At 50.9% G+C, this 26,550-nt stretch overlaps 1 protein-coding gene across 1 annotated transcript; it reads left to right on the forward strand.

Moving 5' to 3' along the window:
• Positions 1 to 926: 926 nt before the first annotated feature.
• Positions 927 to 26,513, forward strand: LOC118939575 (uncharacterized). The gene is made up of 3 exons (XM_036947660.2): positions 927 to 1,115; positions 6,862 to 8,589; positions 25,950 to 26,513. Exons 2-3 carry the CDS (start codon positions 8,586 to 8,588, stop codon positions 26,414 to 26,416), a joined length of 471 nt encoding a protein of 156 aa, XP_036803555.2. The 5' UTR covers positions 927 to 1,115; positions 6,862 to 8,585; the 3' UTR covers positions 26,417 to 26,513.
• Positions 26,514 to 26,550: the final 37 nt, after the last annotated feature.

Below are 26,550 nucleotides of genomic sequence, written 5' to 3' on the forward strand. Positions count from 1 at the left end.
CGGTTGGTTAAGGACTCCACAGTACTGTATGCTGTTTAGCAAGCAAATGTAGACAGCAGCTCTTAACTCAGAGGCACCTGTCTCTCTCTCTCTCTCACACACACACACACACACACACACACACTCACTCACTCACTCACTCACTCACACACACACACTCACTCACTCACTCACTCACTCACTCACTCACTCACTCACTCACTCACACACACTCACTCACACACACACACACACTCACTCACTCACTCACTCACTCACTCACTCACTCACACACACACTCACTCACTCACTCACTCACTCACTCACTCACTCACTCACTCACTCACACACACACTCACTCACTCACTCACTCACTCACTCACACACACACACTCACTCACTCACTCACTCACTCACTCACTCACTCACTCACTCACTCACTCACTCACTCACTCACTCACTCACTCACTCACTCACTCACACACACACACACACACACTCACTCACTCACTCACTCACTCACTCACTCACTCACTCACTCACTCACTCACTCACTCACTCACTCACTTGACTAGCATGAAAATATGAATAAGCTGCAGGTGATTGTGCCAGGTTGCTTTATTAGGTTAAGGTCAATGTTAGCATAAAGTACACCCACTTTGGTAGCACAATTGACCTACCCATTTCAGCAGAACATGGTAAAGAAATGACTGAAGTACTAACAGCCAGATTCTTGTAGTAGGAGGTTTTCAATCCATATTAACACAGAGCAGTGCAATGGATTCGGCCAGTCTGTTAAAGAGTAACTTCCCTCTGATAAACAGTGTTTTTTCCTGGTACATTACGTAACCATCAGAGTCCACTTTACTGAACTTTCCTCTTCCTCTTACTGCTTCTTAGATATCTCCCTGGTTTGTATATATAAAAGTACATTGAATCTGCTTGCCGATCTTTCACCAGCACAGGACTAAGTATATTTGACTGCAACGGGAGACCTGAATAAATCTACAGTGTGCGGTTGGATGTATGCCTTTCAGCAGTGGTGGGAAAAGTACCCACTTGTCATACTTGGAGCGGCAGGGTAGCGTAGTGGTTAGAGCGTTGGACTAGCAAGTTCATATCCCCGAGCTGACAAGGTACAAATCTGTCGTTCTGCCCCGGCAGTTAACCCACTGTTTCTAGGCCGTCATTGAAAATAAGAATGTGTTCTTAACTGACTTGCCTGGTAAAATAAAGGTAAAAATAAATAAATAAATAAAAATACTTGAGTAAAAGTAAAGATAAATGAATAGAAAAGTGACCCAGTAAAATAATACAAGTATTTGTTTGGTAAAAGTCTAAATGTATTTGGTTTTAAATATACTTAAATATCAAATGTAAAAGTATAAATCATTTCACATTCCTTATATTAAGCAAACCAGAAGGCACGGATTTCTTGTTTGTTTTTTTAACGGATAGCCAGGGGAACACTCCAACACTCAGACATCAATTACAAACAAAGCATGTGTTTAGTGACTCTTCCAGATCAGAAGCAGTAGGGATGACCAGGGATGTTCTCTGTTTAGTGACTCTTCCAGATCAGAGGCAGTAAGGATGACCAGGGATGTTCTCTGTTTAGTGACTCTTCCAGATCAGAGGCAGTAGAGATGACCAGGGATGTTCTCTGTCTAGTGAGTCCACCAGATCAGAGGCAGTAGGGATGACCAGGGATGTTCTCTGTTTAGTGACTCTTCCAGATCAGAGGCAGTAAGGATGACCAGGGATGTTCTCTGTTTAGTGACTCTTCCAGATCAGAGGCAGTAGGGATGACCAGGGATGTTCTCTGTTTAGTGACTCTTCCAGATCAGAGGCAGTAGGGATGACCAGGGATGTTCTCTGTTTAGTGACTCTTCCAGATCAGAGGCAGTAAGGATGACCAGGGATGTTCTCTGTTTAGTGACTCTTCCAGATCAGAGGCAGTAGGGATGACCAGGGATGTTCTCTGTTTAGTGACTCTTCCAGATCAGAGGCAGTAGGGATGACCAGGGATGTTCTCTGTTTAGTGACTCTTCCAGATCAGAGGCAGCAGGGATGACCTGGGATGTTCTCTGTTTAGTGACTCCACCAGATCAAAGGCAGTAGGGATGACCAGGGATGTCCTCTGTCTAGTGAGTCCACCAGATCAGAGGCAGTAGAGATGACCAGGGATGTTCTCTGTTTAGTGACTCCACCAGATCAAAGGTAGTAGAGATGACCAGGGATGTTCTCTGTTTAGTGACTCTTCCAGATCAGAGGCAGTAGGGATGACCAGGGATGTTCTCTGTTTAGTGAGTCTGCTAGATCAAAGGCAGTAGAGATGACCAGGGATGTTCTCTGTTTAGTGACTCCACCAGATCAAAGGCAGTAGGGATGACCAGGGATGTTCTCTGTTTAGTGAGTCCACCAGATCAGAGGCAGTAGGGATGACCAGGGATTTTCTCTGTTTAGTGAGTCCACCAGATCAGAGGCAGTGGGGATGACCAGGGATGTTCTCTGTTTAGTGACTCTTCCAGATCAGAGGCAGCAGGGATGACCAGGGATGTTCTCTGTTTAGTGACTCCACCAGATCAAAGGCAGTAGGGATGACCAGGGATGTTCTCTGTCTAGTGAGTCCACCAGATCAGAGGCAGTAGAGATGACCAGGGATGTTCTCTGTTTAGTGAGTCCTCCAGATCAGAGGCAGTAGGGATCCCCAGGGATGTTCTCTGTTTAGTGACTCCACCAGATCAAAGGTAGTAGAGATGACCAGGGATGTTCTCTGTTTAGTGACTCTTCCAGATCAGAGGCAGTAGGGAGGACCAGGGATGTTCTCTGTTTAGTGAGTCTGCTAGATCAAAGGCAGTAGAGATGACCAGGGATGTTCTCTGTTTAGTGACTCCACCAGATCAAAGGCAGTAGGGATGACCAGGGATGTTCTCTGTTTAGTGAGTCCACCAGATCAGAGGCAGTAGGGATGACCAGGGATTTTCTCTGTTTAGTGAGTCCACCAGATCAGAGGCAGTGGGGATGACCAGGGATGTTCTCTGTTTAGTGACTCTTCCAGATCAGAGGCAGCAGGGATGACCAGGGATGTTCTCTGTTTAGTGACTCCACCAGATCAAAGGCAGTAGGGATGACCAGGGATGTTCTCTGTCTAGTGAGTCCACCAGATCAGAGGCAGTAGAGATGACCAGGGATGTTCTCTGTTTAGTGAGTCCTCCAGATCAGAGGCAGTAGGGATGACCAGGGATGTTCTCTGTTTAGTGACTCCACCAGATCAAAGGTAGTAGAGATGACCAGGGATGTTCTCTGTTTAGTGACTCTTCCAGATCAGAGGCAGTAGGGAGGACCAGGGATGTTCTCTGTTTAGTGAGTCTGCTAGATCAAAGGCAGTAGAGATGACCAGGGATGTTCTCTGTTTAGTGACTCCACCAGATCAAAGGCAGTAGGGATGACCAGGGATGTTCTCTGTTTAGTGAGTCCACCAGATCAGAGGCAGTAGGGATGACCAGGGATTTTCTCTGTTTAGTGAGTCCACCAGATCAGAGGCAGTGGGGATGACCAGGGATGTTCTCTGTTTAGTGACTCTTCCAGATCAGAGGCAGCAGGGATGACCAGGGATGTTCTCTGTTTAGTGACTCCACCAGATCAAAGGCAGTAGGGATGACCAGGGATGTTCTCTGTCTAGTGAGTCCACCAGATCAGAGGCAGTAGAGATGACCAGGGATGTTCTCTGTTTAGTGAGTCCTCCAGATCAGAGGCAGTAGGGATGACCAGGGATGTTCTCTGTTTAGTGACTCTTCCAGATCAGAGGCAGTAGGGATGACCAGGGATGTTCTCTGTTTAGTGAGTCCTCCAGATCAGAGGCAGTAGGGATGACCAGGGATGTTCTCTGTTTAGTGACTCTTCCAGATCAGAGGCAGTAGAGATGACCAGGGATGTTCTCTGTTTAGTGAGTCCTCCAGATCAGAGGCAGTAGGGATGACCAGGGATGTTCTCTGTTTAGTGAGTCCGCCAGATCAGAGGCAGTAGGGATGACCAGGGATGTTCTCTGTTTAGTGAGTCCTCCAGATCAGAGGCAGTAGGGATTACCAGGGATGTTCTCTGTTTAGTGAGTCCTCCAGATCAGAGGCAGTAGGGATGACCAGGGATGTTCTCTTGATAAGTGTGTGAATTGAACCATTTTCCTTTCCTGCTAAGCATTCAAAATGTAATGAATAACTTTTGGGTGTCAGGGAAAATGTATCAAGTAAAAAGTACAGTTATTTCCTTTAGGAATGTAGTGAAGTAAAAGTAAAAGTTGTAAAAAATATATAAATAGTAAAGTAAAGTTCAGATACCCCCCAAAAAACGACTTAAGTAGTACTTGAACGTGTTTTTACTTAAGTAGTTTACACCACGGCCTTTCAGTGCTACAACTCATAGTACAGTCCCACTGGGCACACGCTGGTTTAATCAATGTTGTTTCCATTTTATTTCAACGAAATTACGTTGAATAGACGTTGAATTGACGTCTGTGCCCAGTCGGTTATATTATTATGCACCAACAAACGTGCGCTGCAGACCAATGGTTCTTAGAAATACAAAATGGCTAAAAAGTGAAAAAGTTCTGCTAGTTACTATTGGTGAACCCCCCGACCAACAACTTGCTCCGGGGGCTTTCCGTTGTCACGTGTTGCTGACGAAACTCCGATAACGACCAGATAGTGGCGATGGGATCAATAAACCCATCAATTTCGGGACACACTCGTGAATTGAATGATGCAATTTATGTCCCCAATTTTATTAAAACGAGCATGACATTTGAATGGCCAAATCCGCCTGGGGTTTTACACGATATTAACCCTTCCTCAGTTTTGGGACATTTGTGCAAATGAACGCAAAAATGAAGCGGCGAGGGGAAGGTGGTTATTTTGAATTCAGACGACAGCTACTCAATAGTGCCGCAATTGTGTGGTTACCACATTTAGACACAAGGTGGCAGCATGTACATAACTTCAGATTCAACAGTATCGCCTTGGATTATTGGTGAAGTGCTGTAGGTTTATCAAGTAGGTCTAAGATGGATATAGCCTTTTTCTGTTGGCATTATATTCACTTCAGGAGGCCGTCAGAGACCCAAAAACAGTACTCACAGAGCTCCAGTTGTGGAAAGGAAGATTAAGGCTACTGGGATTTGTGTTTATCTGGGTTTTGTGGAAAGACTGAGGTTGATCCATGAGAGATATTGGGAATGAGTCCTAATGTTTAATTAAACAAGTTTTTCTCAAACGGTAGTGTGACGGCTACAACTGAAGTGGATGATCAGCTTTATACTTCGACCAGTGATGGAACATGACAGACTGATTGGTTATTACAATTCACGCATTTATCAAGAGAACATCCCTGGTCATCCCTACTGCCTCTAATCTAGCAGACTCACTAAACACAAATGCTTTGTTTGTCAATTAGTGTTGGTGTGCCACTGGCTATCTGTAAATTGAAACACAAGGAAATTGTGCCGTCTGGTTTGCTTAATACAAGTAATTTGAATTGATTGACACTTTTACTTTGATACTTAAGTATATTTTAGCAATTCCATTTACTTTTGATACTTAAGTATATTTAAAACCAAATACTTTTAGACTTTTACTCAAGTAGTATTTTACTGGGTGACTTTCACTTTTACTTGAGTAATTGTTTTAATGTTATTTTGTGTTATTGACTGTACGTTTGTTTAAGTGGAACTCTGTTGTTGTTGTCTGTGTCGCACTGCTTTGCTTTATCTTGGCCAGGTCGCAGTTGTAAATGAGAACTTGTTCTCAACTAGTCTACCTGGTTAAATAAAGGTGTTCTCAACAAGACTACCTGGTTAAATAAAGGCGAAATAAAAAATAAATACAATTCTATTAAGGTATCTTTACGCTGGGAGGACATTATCATAACAACTGGGAGGACATTACCATAACAACTGGGAGGACATTACCATGACAACTGGGAGGACATTACCATAACAGCTGGGAGGACATTATCATAACAGCTGGGAGGACATTATCATAACAGCTGGTAGGACATTACCATAACAACTGGGAGGACATTACCATAACAACTGGGATGATATTATCATAACAGCTGGTAGGACATTACCATAACAACTGGGAGGACATTACCATAACAACTGGGAGGACATTATCATAACAGCTGGTAGGACATTACCATAACAACTGGGAGGGCATTACCACAACAACTGGGAGGACATTACCATAACAACTGGGAGGACATTACCATAACAGCTGGGAGGACAAGACATAGAGCTGACATAAATGTCAGAGGCCATGGACCCCTCCAACAAACACCCCCAAACAGGGCGGCACATGTCCCCTTGATTTATTCATGAAAATTAAGTAGATGCCCTGACGGTGCACACATCCACCACACCCCCAAGTCGATGCCCCTATTGTCGATCGATGCCCCACATCCACCACACCCCCAAGTCGATGCCCCTATTGTCGATCGATGCCCCACATCCACCATACCCCCAAGTCGATGCCCCTATTGTCGATCGATGCCCCGCATCCACCACACCCCCTAGTCGATGCCCCTATATTCGGTCGATGCCCCTATTTCTGTATAAGCCCTTGGGTTTCCAACCTGCACACAGTTATTTGGTTTTCGTCTGTATTGTCGTCTATCACTTGTTTTCTTTCGTGAATTTTTTTATTTAACCTTTATTTAACAAGGCAAGTCAGTTAAGAACACATTCTTATTTACAATGACGGCATTGGAACAGTGAGTTAACTACCTTGTTCAGGGGCAGAATGACACCTCATCATCACACATTGTGTAATGTTCACTATATCCAGCACGCATCAAATTAACACGGCTTCTTTTTTTATCTCCATTTAGGAGAAGCTGATGGAGAAACACTGTAGGCAGCATCCCAGAGACAGGACACATCAGGTCTTTGTAGTCAGGGTAGACAGCATCCCAGAGACAGGACACATCAGGTCTTTGTAGTCAGAGTAGGCAGCATCCCAGAGACAGGACACATCAGGTCTCTATAGTCAGGGTAGGCAGCATCCCAGAGACAGGACACATCAGGTCTTTGTAGTCAGGGTAGACAGCATCCCAGAGACAGGACACATCAGGTCTCTGTAGTCAGGGTAGGCAGCATCCCAGAGACAGGACACATCAGGTCTTTGTAGTCAGGGTAGACAGCATCCCAGAGACAGGACACATCAGGTCTTTGTAGTCAGGGTAGGCAGCATCCCAGAGACAGGACACATCAGGTCTTTGTAGTCAGGGCAGGCAGCATCCCAGAGACAGGACACATCATGTCTTTGTAGTCAGGGTAGGCAGCATCCCAGAGACAGGACACATCAGGTCTTTGTAGTCAGAGTAGGCAGCATCCCAGAGACAGGACACATCAGATCTCTGTAGTCAGGGTAGACAGCATCCCAGAGACAGGACACATCAGGTCTCTGTAGTCACTGTAGGCAGCATCCCAGAGACAGGACACATCAGGTCTTTGTAGTCAGGGTAGGCAGCATCCCAGAGACAGGACACATCAGGTCTTTGTTGTCAGGGTAGGCAGCATCCCAGAGACAGGACACATCATGTCTTTGTAGTCAGGGTAGGCAGCATCCCAGAGACAGGACACATCAGGTCTTTGTAGTCAGAGTAGGCAGCATCCCAGAGACAGGACACATCAGATCTCTGTAGTCAGGGTAGACAGCATCCCAGAGACAGGACACATCAGGTCTCTGTAGTCACTGTAGGCAGCATCCCAGAGACAGGACACATCAGGTCTCTGTAGTCAGGGTAGACAGCATCCCAGAGACAGGACACATCAGGTCTCTGTAGTCACTGTAGGCAGCATCCCAGAGACAGGACACATCAGGTCTCTGTAGTCAGGGTAGACAGCATCCCAGAGACAGGACACATCAGGTCTCTGTAGTCAGGGTAGGCAGCATCCCAGAGACAGAACACATCAGATCTCTATTGTCAGGGTAGGCAGCATCCCAGAGACAGAATACATCAGGTCTCTATAGTTAGGGTAGGCAGCATCCCAGAGACAGAACACATCAGGGCTCTATTGTCAGGGTAGACAGCATCCCAGAGACAGAACACATCAGGGCTCTATTGTCAGGGTAGACAGCATCCCAGAGACAGAACACATCAGGGGTCTATTGTCAGAGACAGAACAGATCAGATCTCTATAGTCAGAGACAGAACACATCAGGGGTCTGGAGTCAGTGTAGGCAGCATCCCAGAGTCAGAGCACATCAGGGGTCTATAGTCAGAGACAGAACACATCAGGGCTCTGTAGTCAGTGTATGGGCTATTGATCTTCTTCCACACATCAGTGTAGTCTGCTTCCTCAGTCAGCCATGGGAATCAGGATGTTTTATCAGATGTACAGAACATTCTCCTGCTAATGTATGTGGGTCGAAGAAGAGTGGAGGCCCAGCCTATCTCTTGGCGCAGCTTTCACTCAGGCTGCCATGGTGGCCCCTACATGCCCAGACTCGCTGGGCTGTCTCGTCTCTGCTGTAGAGCTTGTGCGCTGACGCGGGCTCCCTGGCCCTGGCAGCACAGTACCGTCCCCTCCATTGAAGCCCTGAGGCAAAATGGGTAAGTGGGTCAGATTCCCATCGTGTGCACTCCGAGGCTGGTTTGTGTTAGTTTTCCTTCTGCTGCTGTGTGCTGTTTTTGGGGCTGTCGCTTCCCTGGCGCTGCTTCACAGGGGAAACCAATGAGGAGAGGAGAGAAGGATGTGTCCCTGGATAATGATGAACCAATGAGGAGAGGAGGATGTGTCCCTGGATAATGATGATCCAATGAGGAGAGGAGGATGTGTCCCTGGATCATGATGAACCAATGAGGAGAGGAGGATGTGTCCCTGGATAATGATGATCCAATGAGGAGAGGAGAGGAGGATGTGTCCCTGGATAATGATGATCCAATGAGGAGAGAAGGATGTGTCCCTGGATAATGATGATCCAATGAGGAGAGGAGGATGTGTCCCTGGATAATGATGATCCAATGAGGAGAGGAGGATGTGTCCCTGGATAATGATGATCCAATGAGGAGAGGAGGATGTGTCCCTGGATAATGATGAACCAATGAGGAGAGGAGGATGTGTCCCTGGATAATGATGAAACAATGAGGAGAGGAGGATGTGTCCCTGGATAATGATGAACCAATGAAGAGAGGAGGATGTGTCCCCGATAAAGATGAACCAACGTGCCATAGAGGAGAGGGGGATGTGTCCCCGATAACGATGAACCAACGTGCCATAGAGGAGAGGAGGATGTGTCCTGATAACGATGAACCAACGTGCCATAGAGGAGAGGGGGATGTGTCCTGATAACGATGAACCAACGTGCCATAGAGGAGAGGAGGATGTGTCCCCGATAACGATGAACCAACGTGCCATAGAGGAGAGGAGGATGTGTCCTGATAACGATGAACCAACGTGCCATAGAGGAGAGGAGGATGTGTCCTGATAACGATGAACCAACGTGCCATAGAGGAGAGGGGGATGTGTCCTGATAATGAAGAACCAACGTGCCATAGAGGAGAGGAGGATGTGTCCTGATAATGAAGAACCAACGTGCCATAGAGGAGAGGAGGATGTGTCCTGATAATGAAGAACCAACGTGCCATAGAGGGGAGGGGGATGTGTCCCCGATAACAATGAACCAACGTGCCATAGAGGGGAGGGGGATGTGTCCCCGATAACAATGAACCAACGTGCCATAGAGGAGAGGGGGATGTGTCCCCGATAAAGATGAACCAACGTGCCATAGAGGAGAGGGGGATGTGTCCTGATAACGATGAACCAACGTGCCATAGAGGAGAGGGGGATGTGTCCCCGATAACAATGAACCAACGTGCCATAGAGGGGAGGGGGATGTGTCCCCGATAACAATGAACCAACGTGCCATAGAGGAGAGGGGGATGTGTCCCCGATAAAGATGAACCAACGTGCCATAGAGGAGAGGGGGATGTGTCCTGATAACGATGAACCAACGTGCCATAGAGGAGAGGGGGATGTGTCCTGATAACGATGAACCAACGTGCCATAGAGGAGAGGGGGATGTGTCCCCGATAACGATGAACCAACGTGCCATAGAGGAGAGGGGGATGTGTCCCCGATAACGATGAACCAACGTGCCATAGAGGGGAGGGGGATGTGTCCCCGATAACGATGAACCAACGTGCCATAGAGGGGAGGGGGATGTGTCCCCGATAACGATGAACCAACGTGCCATAGAGGAGAGGAGGATGTGTCCTGATAATGAGGAACCAATGTGCCATAGAGGGGAGGGGGATGTGTCCCCGACAACGATGAACCAACGTGCCATAGAGGAGAGGGGGATGTGTCCCCGATAACGATGAACCAACATGCCATAGAGGAGAGGGGGATGTGTCCCCGATAACGATGAACCAACGTGCCATAGAGGAGAGGGGGATGTGTCCCTGATAACGATGAACCAACGTGCCATAGAGGGGAGGGGGATGTGTCCCCGATAACGATGAACCAACGTGCCATAGAGGAGAGGGGGATGTGTCCCTGATAACGATGAACCAACGTGCCATAGAGGAGAGGGGATGTGTCCTGATAATGAGGAACCAACGTGCCATAGAGGGGAGGGGGATGTGTCCCGATAACGATGAACCAACGTGCCATAGAGGAGAGGGGGATGTGTCCTGATAACGATGAACCAACGTGCCATAGAGGAGAGGGGGATGTGTCCTGATAACGATGAACCAACGTGCCATAGAGGAGAGGAGGATGTGTCCCCGATAACGATGAACCAACGTGCCATAGAGGGGAGGGGGATGTGTCCTGATAACGATGAACCAACGTGCCATAGAGGAGAGGGGGATGTGTCCCCGATAACGATGAACCAACGTGCCATAGAGGAGAGGAGGATGTGTCCCCGATAACGATGAACCAACGTGCCATAGAGGAGAGGAGGATGTGTCCCCGATAACGATGAACCAACGTGCCATAGAGGAGAGGAGGATGTGTCTCCGATAACGATGAACCAACGTGCCATAGAGGAGAGGGGGATGTGTCCCCGACAACGATGAACCAACGTGCCATAGAGGAGAGGGGGATGTGTCCCCGATAACGATGAACCAACGTGCCATAGAGGAGAGGAGCATGTGTCTCCGATAACGATGAACCAACGTGCCATAGAGGAGAGGAGGATGTGTCCCCGATAACGATGAACCAACGTGCCATAGAGGAGAGGGGGATGTGTCCTGATAACGATGAACCAACGTGCCATAGAGGAGAGGGGGATGTGTCCCCGATAACGATGAACCAACGTGCCATAGAGGAGAGGGGGATGTGTCTCCGATAACGATGAATCAACGTGCCATAGAGGAGAGGGGGATGTGTCCCCGATAACGATGAACCAACGTGCCATAGAGGAGAGGGGGATGTGTCCCTGATAACGATGAACCAACGTGCCATAGAGGGGAGGGGGATGTGTCCCCGATAACGATGAACCAACGTGCCATAGAGGAGAGGGGGATGTGTCCCTGATAACGATGAACCAACGTGCCATAGAGGAGAGGGGGATGTGTCCTGATAATGAGGAACCAACGTGCCATAGAGGGGAGGGGGATGTGTCCCGATAACGATGAACCAACGTGCCATAGAGGAGAGGGGGATGTGTCCTGATAACGATGAACCAACGTGCCATAGAGGAGAGGGGGATGTGTCCTGATAACGATGAACCAACGTGCCATAGAGGAGAGGAGGATGTGTCCCCGATAACGATGAACCAACGTGCCATAGAGGGGAGGGGGATGTGTCCTGATAACGATGAACCAACGTGCCATAGAGGAGAGGGGGATGTGTCCCCGATAACGATGAACCAACGTGCCATAGAGGAGAGGAGGATGTGTCCCCGATAACGATGAACCAACGTGCCATAGAGGAGAGGAGGATGTGTCCCCGATAACGATGAACCAACGTGCCATAGAGGAGAGGAGGATGTGTCTCCGATAACGATGAACCAACGTGCCATAGAGGAGAGGGGGATGTGTCCCCGACAACGATGAACCAACGTGCCATAGAGGAGAGGGGGATGTGTCCCCGATAACGATGAACCAACGTGCCATAGAGGAGAGGAGCATGTGTCTCCGATAACGATGAACCAACGTGCCATAGAGGAGAGGAGGATGTGTCCCCGATAACGATGAACCAACGTGCCATAGAGGAGAGGGGGATGTGTCCTGATAACGATGAACCAACGTGCCATAGAGGAGAGGGGGATGTGTCCCCGATAACGATGAACCAACGTGCCATAGAGGAGAGGGGGATGTGTCTCCGATAACGATGAACCAACGTGCCATAGAGGAGAGGGGGATGTGTCCCCGATAACGATGAACCAACGTGCCATAGAGGAGAGGGGGATGTGTCCCCGATAAAGATGAACCAACGTGCCATAGAGGAGAGGGGGATGTGTCCCCGATAACGATGAACCAACGTGCCATAGAGGAGAGGGGGATGTGTCCCCGATAACGATGAACCAACGTGCCATAGAGGAGAGGGGGATGTGTCCCCGATAACGATGAACCAACGTGCCATAGAGGAGAGGGGGATGTGTCCCCGATAACGATGAACCAACGTGCCATAGAGGAGAGGAGGATGTGTCCTGATAACGATGAACCAACGTGCCATAGCGGAGAGGGGGATTTGTCCTGATAACGATGAACCAACGTGCCATAGAGGAGAGGGGGATGTGTCCCCGATAACGATGAACCAACGTGCCATAGAGGAGAGGGGGATGTGTCCCCGATAACGATGAACCAACGTGCCATAGAGGAGAGGGGGATGTGTCCTGATAACGATGAACCAACGTGCCATAGAGGAGAGGGGGATGTCCTGATAAAGATGAACCAACGTGCCATAGAGGAGAGGAGGATGTGTCCTGATAACGATGAACCAACGTGCCATAGAGGAGAGGGGGATGTGTCCCCGATAACGATGAACCAACGTGCCATAGAGGAGAGGAGGATGTGTCCCCGATAAAGATGAACCAACGTGCCATAGAGGAGAGGGGGATGTGTCCCCGACAACGATGAACCAACGTGCCATAGAGGAGAGGAGGATGTGTCCCCGATAACGAAGAACCAACGTGCCATAGAGGAGAGGGGGATGTGTCCCCGACAACGATGAACCAACGTGCCATAGAGGAGAGGAGGATGTGTCCCCGATAACGATGAACCAACGTGCCATAGAGGAGAGGGGGATGTGTCCCCGATAAAGATGAACCAACGTGCCATAGAGGAGAGGGGGATGTGTCCTGATAACGATGAACCAACGTGCCATAGAGGAGAGGGGGATGTGTCCTGATAACGATGAACCAACGTGCCATAGAGGAGAGGGGGATGTGTCCCCGATAACGATGAACCAACGTGCCATAGAGGAGAGGGGGATGTGTCCTGATAACGATGAACCAACGTGCCATAGAGGAGAGGGGGATGTGTCCTGATAACGATGAACCAACGTGCCATAGAGGGGAGGTGGATGTGTCCTGATAACGATGAACCAACGTGCCATAGAGGGGAGGGGGATGTGTCCCCGATAACGATGAACCAACGTGCCATAGAGGAGAGGGGGATGTGTCCCCGATAACGATGAACCAACGTGCCATAGAGGAGAGGGGGATGTGTCCTGATAACTATGAACCAACGTGCCATAGAGGAGAGGGGGATGTGTCCTGATAACGATGAACCAACGTGCCATAGAGGAGAGGAGGATGTGTCCCCGATAACGATGAACCAACGTGCCATAGAGGAGAGGAGGATGTGTCCCCGATAATGAGGAACCAACGTGCCATAGAGGAGAGGGGGATGTGTCCTGATAACGATGAACCAACGTGCCATAGAGGAGAGGAGGATGTGTCCCCGATAACAATGAACCAACGTGCCATAGAGGAGAGGGGGATGTGTCCTGATAACGATGAACCAACGTGCCATAGAGGAGAGGGGGATGTGTCCCCGATAACGATGAACCAACGTGCCAAAGAGGAGAGGGGGATGTGTCCCCGATAATGAGGAACCAACGTGCCATAGAGGAGAGGAGGATGTGCCCCGATAACGATGAACCAACGTGCCATAGAGGAGAGGGGGATGTGTCCCCGATAACGATGAACCAACGTGCCATAGAGGAGAGGGGGATGTGTCCTGATAACGATGAACCAACGTGCCATAGAGGAGAGGGGGATGTGTCCCCGATAACGATGAACCAACGTGCCATAGAGGAGAGGGGGATGTGTCCTGATAACGATGAACCAACGTGCCATAGAGGAGAGGGGGATGTGTCCCCGATAACGATGAACCAACGTGCCATAGAGGGGAGGGGGATGTGTCCCCGATAACGATGAACCAACGTGCCATAGAGGGGGATGTGTCCCCGATAACGATGAACCAACGTGCCATAGAGGGGAGGGGGATGTGTCCCCGATAACGATGAACCAACGTGCCATAGAGGAGAGGGGGATGTGTCCCCGATAATGAGGAACCAACGTGCCATAGAGGCGAGGAGGATGTGCCCCGATAACGATGAACCAACGTGCCATAGAGGGGAGGGGGATGTGTCCTGATAACGATGAACCAACGTGCCATAGAGGAGAGGGGGATGTGTCCTGATAACGATGAACCAACGTGCCATAGAGGAGAGGGGGATGTGTCCCCGATAACGATGAACCAACGTGCCATAGAGGAGAGGGGGATGTGTCCCCGATAATGAGGAACCAACGTGCCATAGAGGAGAGGAGGATGTGCCCCGATAACGATGAACCAACGTGCCATAGAGGGGAGGGGGATGTGTCCTGATAACGATGAACCAACGTCCCATAGAGGAGAGGGGGATGTGTCCTGATAACGATGAACCAACGTGCCATAGAGGAGAGGGGGATGTGTCCCCGATAACGATGAACCAACGTGCTATAGAGGAGAGGGGGATGTGTCCTGATAACGATGAACCAACGTGCCATAGAGGAGAGGGGGATGTGTCCCCGATAACGATGAACCAACGTGCCATAGAGGGGAGGGGGATGTGTCCCCGATAACGATGAACCAACGTGCCATAGAGGAGAGGGGGATGTGTCCCCGATAATGAGGAACCAACGTGCCATAGAGGAGAGGAGGATGTGCCCCGATAACGATGAACCAACGTGCCATAGAGGGGAGGGGGATGTGTCCTGATAACGATGAACCAACGTGCCATAGAGGAGAGGGGGATGTGTCCTGATAACGATGAACCAACGTGCCATAGAGGAGAGGGGGATGTGTCCCCGATAACGATGAACCAACGTGCCATAGAGGAGAGGGGGATGTGTCCCCGATAACGATGAACCAACGTGCCATAGAGGGGAGGGGGATGTGTCCCCGATAACGATGAACCAACGTGCCATAGAGGGGAGGGGGATGTGTCCCCGATAACGATGAACCAACGTGCCATAGAGGGGAGGGGGATGTGTCCCCGATAACGATGAACCAACGTGCCATAGAGGAGAGGAGGATGTGTCCTGATAATGAGGAACCAATGTGCCATAGAGGGGAGGGGGATGTGTCCCCGACAACGATGAACCAACGTGCCATAGAGGAGAGGGGGATGTGTCCCCGACAACGATGAACCAACGTGCCATAGAGGAGAGGGGGATGTGTCCCCGATAACGATGAACCAACGTGCCATAGAGGAGAGGAGCATGTGTCTCCGATAACGATGAACCAACGTGCCATAGAGGAGAGGAGGATGTGTCCCCGATAACGATGAACCAACGTGCCATAGAGGAGAGGGGGATGTGTCCTGATAACGATGAACCAACGTGCCATAGAGGAGAGGGGGATGTGTCCCCGATAACGATGAACCAACGTGCCATAGAGGAGAGGGGGATGTGTCTCCGATAACGATGAACCAACGTGCCATAGAGGAGAGGGGGATGTGTCCCCGATAACGATGAACCAACGTGCCATAGAGGAGAGGGGGATGTGTCCCCGATAAAGATGAACCAACGTGCCATAGAGGAGAGGGGGATGTGTCCCCGATAACGGTGAACCAACGTGCCATAGAGGAGAGGGGGATGTGTCCCCGATAACGATGAACCAACGTGCCATAGAGGAGAGGGGGATGTGTCCCCGATAACGATGAACCAACGTGCCATAGAGGAGAGGGGGATGTGTCCCCGATAACGATGAACCAACGTGCCATAGAGGAGAGGAGGATGTGTCCTGATAACGATGAACCAACGTGCCATAGAGGAGAGGGGGATTTGTCCTGATAACGATGAACCAACGTGCCATAGAGGAGAGGGGGATGTGTCCCCGATAACGATGAACCAACGTGCCATAGAGGAGAGGGGGATGTGTCCCCGATAACGATGAACCAACGTGCCATAGAGGAGAGGGGGATGTGTCCTGATAACGATGAACTGACGTGCCATAGAGGAGAGGGGGATGTCCTGATAAAGATGAACCAACGTGCCATAGAGGAGAGGAGGATGTGTCCTGATAACGATGAACCAACGTGCCATAGAGGAGAGGGGGATGTGTCCCCGATAACGATGAACCAACGTGCCATAGAGGAGAGGAGGATGTGTCCCCGATAAAGATGAACCAACGTGCCATAGAGGAGAGGGGGATGTGTCCCCGACAACGATGAACCAACGTGCCATAGAGGAGAGGAGGATGTGTCCCCGATAACGATGAACCAACGTGCCATAGAGGAGAGGAGGATGTGTCCCCGATAATGAGGAACCAACGTGCCATAGAGGAGAGGGGGATGTGTCCTGATAACGATGAACCAACGTGCCATAGAGGAGAGGAGGATGTGTCCCCGATAACAATGAACCAACGTGCCATAGAGGAGAGGGGGATGTGTCCTGATAACGATGAACCAACGTGCCATAGAGGAGAGGGGGATGTGTCCCCGATAACGATGAACCAACGTGCCATAGAGGAGAGGGGGATGTGTCCCCGATAATGAGGAACCAACGTGCCATAGAGGAGAGGAGGATGTGCCCCGATAACGATGAACCAACGTGCCATAGAGGAGAGGGGGATGTGTCCCCGATAACGATGAACCAACGTGCCATAGAGGAGAGGGGGATGTCTCCCCGATAACGATGAACCAACGTGCCATAGAGGAGAGGGGGATGTGTCCCCGATAACGATGAACCAACGTGCCATAGAGGAGAGGGGGATGTGTCCTGATAACGATGAACCAACGTGCCATAGAGGAGAGGGGGATGTGTCCCCGATAACGATGAACCAACGTGCCATAGAGGGGAGGGGGATGTGTCCCCGATAACGATGAACCAACGTGCCATAGAGGGGAGGGGGATGTTTCCCCGATAACGATGAACCAACGTGCCATAGAGGGGAGGGGGATGTGTCCCCGATAACGATGAACCAACGTGCCATAGAGGAGAGGGGGATGTGTCCCCGATAATGAGGAACCAACGTGCCATAGAGGAGAGGAGGATGTGCCCCGATAACGATGAACCAACGTGCCATAGAGGGGAGGGGGATGTGTCCTGATAACGATGAACCAACGTGCCATAGAGGAGAGGGGGATGTGTCCTGATAACGATGAACCAACGTGCCATAGAGGAGAGGGGGATGTGTCCCCGATAACGATGAACCAACGTGCCATAGAGGAGAGGGGGATGTGTCCCCGATAATGAGGAACCAACGTGCCATAGAGGAGAGGAGGATGTGCCCCGATAACGATGAACCAACGTGCCATAGAGGGGAGGGGGATGTGTCCTGATAACGATGAACCAACGTCCCATAGAGGAGAGGGGGATGTGTCCTGATAACGATGAACCAACGTGCCATAGAGGAGAGGGGGATGTGTCCCCGATAACGATGAACCAACGTGCCATAGAGGAGAGGGGGATGTGTCCTGATAACGATGAACCAACGTGCCATAGAGGAGAGGGGGATGTGTCCCCGATAACGATGAACCAACGTGCCATAGAAGGGAGGGGGATGTGTCCCCGATAACGATGAACCAACGTGCCATAGAGGAGAGGGGGATGTGTCCCCGATAATGAGGAACCAACGTGCCATAGAGGAGAGGAGGATGTGCCCCGATAACGATGAACCAACGTGCCATAGAGGGGAGGGGGATGTGTCCTGATAACGATGAACCAACGTGCCATAGAGGAGAGGGGGATGTGTCCTGATAACGATGAACCAACGTGCCATAGAGGAGAGGGGGATGTGTCCCCGATAACGATGAACCAACGTGCCATAGAGGAGAGGGGGATGTGTCCTGATAACGATGAACCAACGTGCCATAGAGGAGAGGGGGATGTGTCCCCGATAACGATGAACCAACGTGCCATAGAGGGGAGGGGGATGTGTCCCCGATAACGATGAACCAACGTGCCATAGAGGGGAGGGGGATGTGTCCCCGATAACGATGAACCAACGTGCCATAGAGGGGAGGGGGATGTGTCCCCGATAACGATGAACCAACGTGCCATAGAGGGGAGGGGGATGTGTCCCCGATAACGATGAACCAACGTGCCATAGAGGAGAGGAGGATGTGTCCTGATAATGAGGAACCAATGTGCCATAGAGGGGAGGGGGATGTGTCCCCGACAACGATGAACCAACGTGCCATAGAGGAGAGGGGGATGTGTCCCGATAACGATGAACCAACGTGCCATAGAGGAGAGGGGGATGTGTCCCCGATAACGATGAACCAACATGCCATAGAGGAGAGGGGGATGTGTCCCCGATAACGATGAACCAACGTGCCATAGAGGGGAGGAGGATGTGTCCCCGATAACGATGAACCAACGTGCCATAGAGGAGAGGAGGATGTGTCTCCGATAACGATGAACCAACGTGCCATAGAGGAGAGGGGGATGTGTCCCCGACAACGATGAACCAACGTGCCATAGAGGAGAGGGGGATGTGTCCCCGATAACGATGAACCAACGTGCCATAGAGGAGAGGAGCATGTGTCTCCGATAACGATGAACCAACGTGCCATAGAGGAGAGGAGGATGTGTCCCCGATAACGATGAACCAACGTGCCATAGAGGAGAGGGGGATGTGTCCCCGATAACGATGAACCAACGTGCCATAGAGGAGAGGGGGATGTGTCTCCGATAACGATGAACCAACGTGCCATAGAGGAGAGGGGGATGTGTCCCCGATAACGATGAACCAACGTGCCATAGAGGAGAGGGGGATGTGTCCCCGATAAAGATGAACCAACGTGCCATAGAGGAGAGGGGGATGTGTCCCCGATAACGGTGAACCAACGTGCCATAGAGGAGAGGGGGATGTGTCCCCGATAACGATGAACCAACGTGCCATAGAGGAGAGGGGGATGTGTCCCCGATAACGATGAACCAACGTGCCATAGAGGAGAGGGGGATGTGTCCCCGATAACGATGAACCAACGTGCCATAGAGGAGAGGAGGATGTGTCCTGATAACGATGAACCAACGTGCCATAGAGGAGAGGGGGATTTGTCCTGATAACGATGAACCAACGTGCCATAGAGGAGAGGGGGATGTGTCCCCGATAACGATGAACCAACGTGCCATAGAGGAGAGGGGGATGTGTCCCCGATAACGATGAACCAACGTGCCATAGAGGAGAGGGGGATGTGTCCTGATAACGATGAACCAACGTGCCATAGAGGAGAGGGGGATGTCCTGATAAAGATGAACCAACGTGCCATAGAGGAGAGGAGGATGTGTCCTGATAACGATGAACCAACGTGCCATAGAGGAGAGGGGGATGTGTCCCCGATAACGATGAACCAACGTGCCATAGAGGAGAGGAGGATGTGTCCCCGATAAAGATGAACCAACGTGCCATAGAGGAGAGGGGGATGTGTCCCCGACAACGATGAACCAACGTGCCATAGAGGAGAGGAGGATGTGTCCCCGATAACGATGAACCAACGTGCCATAGAGGAGAGGAGGATGTGTCCCCGATAATGAGGAACCAACGTGCCATAGAGGAGAGGGGGATGTGTCCTGATAACGATGAACCAACGTGCCATAGAGGAGAGGAGGATGTGTCCCCGATAACAATGAACCAACGTGCCATAGAGGAGAGGGGGATGTGTCCTGATAACGATGAACCAACGTGCCATAGAGGAGAGGGGGATGTGTCCCCGATAACGATGAACCAACGTGCCATAGAGGAGAGGGGGATGTGTCCCCGATAATGAGGAACCAACGTGCCATAGAGGAGAGGAGGATGTGCCCCGATAACGATGAACCAACGTGCCATAGAGGGGAGGGGGATGTGTCCTGATAACGATGAACCAACGTGCCATAGAGGAGAGGGGGATGTGTCCTGATAACGATGAACCAACGTGCCATAGAGGAGAGGGGGATGTGTCCCCGATAACGATGAACCAACGTGCCATAGAGGAGAGGGGGATGTGTCCTGATAACGATGAACCAACGTGCCATAGAGGAGAGGGGGATGTGTCCCCGATAACGATGAACCAACGTGCCATAGAGGGGAGGGGGATGTGTCCCCGATAACGATGAACCAACGTGCCATAGAGGGGAGGGGGATGTTTCCCCGATAACGATGAACCAACGTGCCATAGAGGGGAGGGGGATGTGTCCCCGATAACGATGAACCAACGTGCCATAGAGGAGAGGGGGATGTGTCCCCGATAATGAGGAACCAACGTGCCATAGAGGAGAGGAGGATGTGCCCCGATAACGATGAACCAACGTGCCATAGAGGGGAGGGGGATGTGTCCTGATAACGATGAACCAACGTGCCATAGAGGAGAGGGGGATGTGTCCTGATAACGATGAACCAACGTGCCATAGAGGAGAGGGGGATGTGTCCCCGATAACGATGAACCAACGTGCCATAGAGGAGAGGGGGAAGTGTCCCCGATAATGAGGAACCAACGTGCCATAGAGGAGAGGAGGATGTGCCCCGATAACGATGAACCAACGTGCCATAGAGGGGAGGGGGATGTGTCCTGATAACGATGAACCAACGTCCCATAGAGGAGAGGGGGATGTGTCCTGATAACGATGAACCAACGTGCCATAGAGGAGAGGGGGATGTGTCCCCGATAACGATGAACCAACGTGCCATAGAGGAGAGGGGGATGTGTCCTGATAACGATGAACCAACGTGCCATAGAGGAGAGGGGGATGTGTCCCCGATAACGATGAACCAACGTGCCATAGAGGAGAGGGGGATGTGTCCCCGATAACGATGAACCAACGTGCCATAGAGGAGAGGGGGAAGTGTCCCCGATAATGAGGAACCAACGTGCCATAGAGGAGAGGAGGATGTGCCCCGATAACGATGAACCAACGTGCCATAGAGGGGAGGGGGATGTGTCCTGATAACGATGAACCAACGTCCCATAGAGGAGAGGGGGATGTGTCCTGATAACGATGAACCAACGTGCCATAGAGGAGAGGGGGATGTGTCCCCGATAACGATGAACCAACGTGCCATAGAGGAGAGGGGGATGTGTCCTGATAACGATGAACCAACGTGCCATAGAGGAGAGGGGGATGTGTCCCCGATAACGATGAACCAACGTGCCATAGAGGGGAGGGGGATGTGTCCCCGATAACGATGAACCAACGTGCCATAGAGGAGAGGGGGATGTGTCCCCGATAATGAGGAACCAACGTGCCATAGAGGAGAGGAGGATGTGCCCCGATAACGATGAACCAACGTGCCATAGAGGGGAGGGGGATGTGTCCTGATAACGATGAACCAACGTGCCATAGAGGAGAGGGGGATGTGTCCTGATAACGATGAACCAACGTGCCATAGAGGAGAGGGGGATGTGTCCCCGATAACGATGAACCAACGTGCCATAGAGGAGAGGGGGATGTGTCCTGATAACGATGAACCAACGTGCCATAGAGGAGAGGGGGATGTGTCCCCGATAACGATGAACCAACGTGCCATAGAGGGGAGGGGGATGTGTCCCCGATAACGATGAACCAACGTGCCATAGAGGGGAGGGGGATGTGTCCCCGATAACGATGAACCAACGTGCCATAGAGGGGAGGGGGATGTGTCCCCGATAACGATGAACCAACGTGCCATAGAGGGGAGGGGGATGTGTCCCCGATAACGATGAACCAACGTGCCATAGAGGAGAGGAGGATGTGTCCTGATAATGAGGAACCAATGTGCCATAGAGGGGAGGGGGATGTGTCCCCGACAACGATGAACCAACGTGCCATAGAGGAGAGGGGGATGTGTCCCGATAACGATGAACCAACGTGCCATAGAGGAGAGGGGGATGTGTCCCCGATAACGATGAACCAACATGCCATAGAGGAGAGGGGGATGTGTCCCCGATAACGATGAACCAACGTGCCATAGAGGAGAGGGGGATGTGTCCCTGATAACGATGAACCAACGTGCCATAGAGGGGAGGGGGATGTGTCCCCGATAACGATGAACCAACGTGCCATAGAGGAGAGGGGGATGTGTCCCTGATAACGATGAACCAACGTGCCATAGAGGAGAGGGGGATGTGTCCTGATAATGAGGAACCAACGTGCCATAGAGGGGAGGGGGATGTGTCCCGATAACGATGAACCAACGTGCCATAGAGGAGAGGGGGATGTGTCCTGATAACGATGAACCAACGTGCCATAGAGGAGAGGAGGATGTGTCCCCGATAACGATGAACCAACGTGCCATAGAGGGGAGGGGGATGTGTCCTGATAACGATGAACCAACGTGCCATAGAGGAGAGGGGGATGTGTCCCCGATAACGATGAACCAACGTGCCATAGAGGAGAGGAGGATGTGTCCCCGATAACGATGAACCAACGTGCCATAGAGGAGAGGAGGATGTGTCCCCGATAACGATGAACCAACGTGCCATAGAGGAGAGGAGGATGTGTCTCCGATAACGATGAACCAACGTGCCATAGAGGAGAGGAGGATGTGTCCCCGACAACGATGAACCAACGTGCCATAGAGGAGAGGGGGATGTGTCCCCGATAACGATGAACCAACGTGCCATAGAGGAGAGGAGCATGTGTCTCCGATAACGATGAACCAACGTGTCATAGAGGAGAGGAGGATGTGTCCCCGATAACGATGAACCAACGTGCCAAAGAGGAGAGGGGGATGTGTCCTGATAACGATGAACCAACGTGCCATAGAGGAGAGGGGGATGTGTCCCCGATAACGATGAACCAACGTGCCATAGAGGAGAGGTGGATGTGTCTCCGATAACGATGAACCAACGTGCCATAGAGGAGAGGGGGATGTGTCCCCGATAACGATGAACCAACGTGCCATAGAGGAGAGGGGGATGTGTCCCCGATAAAGATGAACCAACGTGCCATAGAGGAGAGGGGGATGTGTCCCCGATAACGATGAACCAACGTGCCATAGAGGAGAGGGGGATGTGTCCCCGATAACGATGAACCAACGTGCCATAGAGGAGAGGGGGATGTGTCCCCGATAACGATGAACCAACGTGCCATAGAGGAGAGGAGGATGTGTCCTGATAACGATGAACCAACGTGTCATAGAGGAGAGGGGGATGTGTCCTGATAACGATGAACCAACGTGCCATAGAGGAGAGGGGGATGTGTCCTGATAACGATGAACCAACGTGCCATAGAGGAGAGGGGGATGTGTCCCCGATAACGATGAACCAACGTGCCATAGAGGAGAGGGGGATGTGTCCCCGATAACGATGAACCAACGTGCCATAGAGGAGAGGGGGATGTGTCCTGATAACGATGAACCAACGTGCCATAGAGGAGATGGGGATGTCCTGATAAAGATGAACCAACGTGCCATAGAGGAGAGGAGGATGTGTCCTGATAACGATGAACCAACGTGCCATAGAGGAGAGGGGGATGTGTCCCCGATAACGATGAACCAACGTGCCATAGAGGAGAGGAGGATGTGTCCCCGATAAAGATGAACCAACGTGCCATAGAGGAGAGGGGGATGTGTCCCCGACAACGATGAACCAACGTGCCATAGAGGAGAGGAGGATGTGTCCCCGATAACGATGAACCAACGTGCCATAGAGGAGAGGGGGATGTGTCCCCAACAACGATGAACCAACGTGCCATAGAGGAGAGGAGGATGTGTCCCCGATAACGATGAACCAACGTGCCATAGAGGAGAGGAGCATGTGTCTCCGATAACGATGAGCCAACGTGCCATAGAGGAGAGGAGGATGTGTCCCCGATAACGATGAACCAACGTGCCATAGAGGAGAGGGGGATGTGTCCCCGATAACGATGAACCAACGTGCCATAGAGGAGAGGGGGATGTGTCCCCGATAACGATGAACCAACGTGCCATAGAGGAGAGGAGGATGTGTCCCCGATAACGATGAACCAACGTGCCATAGAGGAGAGGAGGATGTGTCCCCGACAACGATGAACCAACGTGCCATAGAGGAGAGGGGGTTGTGCCCCGATAACGATGAACCAACGTGCCATAGAGGAGAGGGGGATGTGTCCCCGATAACGATGAACCAACGTGCCATAGAGGGGAGGGGGATGTGTCCTGATAACAATGAACCAACGTGCCATAGAGGAGAGGAGGATGTGTCCTGATAACGATGAACCAACGTGCCATAGAGGAGAGGAGGATGTGTCCTGATAACAATGAACCAACGTGCCATAGAGGAGAGGGGGATGTGTCCCCGATAACGATGAACCAACGTGCCATAGAGGGGAGGGGGATGTGTCCTGATAACAATGAACCAACGTGCCATAGAGGAGAGGGGGATGTGTCCCCGATAACGATGAACCAACGTGCCATAGAGGAGAGGAGGATGTGTCCCCGATAACGATGAACCAACGTGCCATAGACGAGAGGAGGATGTGTCCCCGATAAAGATGAACCAACGTGCCATAGAGGAGAGGGGGATGTGTCTCCGATAACGATGAACCAACGTGCCATAGAGGAGAGGGGGATGTGTCCCCGATAACGATGAACCAACGTGCCATAGAGGGGAGGGGGATGTGTCCTGATAACAATGAACCAACGTGCCATAGAGGAGAGGAGGATGTGTCCTGATAACGATAAACCAACGTTCTCTCTGTTTCTCCACTTATGCTTTAAAGGAAGGTCTGCTGCACCACAACAACATTGTCACTTTAGTTTGTGTACTTGGCACATTCACTTTTATCCAGGACAAGTCACCTAGCTTGCAGTTTTACGTACTATCTACGTAATGATGCAAGTTGGGTTAAGCATCTTGCCTGTGGGCGCAGCATAATGTCCTCGGTTCTACTGAATGTGGCTCCCTCACTGGGCACACGCTGGTTGAATCAACATTATTTCCACGTTATTTAAATGAAATTGCGTTGAACCAACGTGGAATAGACGTTGAATTGACGTCTGTGCCCAGTGGGCCTGCAGAATGTGCTTTTGCTCCGTAGCCCACGGTTTCTCATGGATTTTTAATAACGTGCCATTACATTACATCGTATTACATCACACGTCAATAAAAATAGACAATATTAAGAGCTATAAAACCTCAGCGCCAAATCAACCAAATTCGCCTCTAAGTAAAAAGCGGCAGTTGAACTTGCCAGGGACTTTTTTCTTCAGTCTTTAGTATTCCAGAGGAGTTGGTCTCTGCAGGATTGTGGCCGTTGCCAGGGCAGCGTATAGGGGCCGTTCTGTGCATGGCCTCAGAGTTTGGGGGCCTTCCTTCGGATGTCGAAGAGTGTCCTGCGCCTCTGACTAATCACCTGGGACACAATGCAGGGAGAAGGGACCAGAGGGTCTGGGGCAATGTTCTAATTAACTTTATCCCAGTGAATCTACAGGACAAAACCCCCGTTCTGTCACTCTTTGTTTTTAAAAGGGTTCAGCGAAGGAAATGTGGTGGAAATTAATCAGGTTTAATCTAATTAGAAGTAATGGATTGCTTTAAAGTGAGGCAGGAATGTTGAAGAGTCACTGGTGTTTCCTTCTACGCCCTCTAGGTACTGACGATCTAGGCCAGGATGCCAACACAGACCAGGATGCCACCACAGGTCAGGATGCCCCTACAGGCCAGGATGCCAACACAGGCCAGGATGCCACCACAGGTCAGGATGCCCCTACAGGCCAGGATGCCAACACAGATCAGGATGCCACCACAGGCCAGGATGCCACCACAGGCCAGGATGTCACCACAGATCAGGATGCCACCACAGGTCAGGATGCCCCTACAGGCCAGGATGCCAACACAGGCCAGGATGCCAACACAGGCCAGGATGCCACCACAGACCAGGATTCCACCACAGACCAGGATGCCACCACAGGTCAGGATGCCCCTACAGGCCAGGATGCCACCACAGGCCAGGATGCCACCACAGATCAGGATGCCACCACAGACCAGGATGCCACCACAGATCAGGATGCCACCACAGATCAGGATGCCACCACAGACCCCAGGATGCCACAATAGCGATGGGGGGTCACTGCTATGCCACTGTTGCTGTATGTACAGAATACATGTTGGGAGCAAAAATAAAAATATAGACTCAATATCCACTCTAAAAATATAGACTTTATATTTACTCTAAAAATACAGACTCGATA

The sequence above is a fragment of the Oncorhynchus mykiss genome, chromosome 16 (assembly GCF_057628025.1).
Source record: "Oncorhynchus mykiss isolate SJ-2025 chromosome 16, ASM5762802v1, whole genome shotgun sequence".
NCBI classification, from domain to species: Eukaryota; Metazoa; Chordata; class Actinopteri; order Salmoniformes; family Salmonidae; genus Oncorhynchus; species Oncorhynchus mykiss.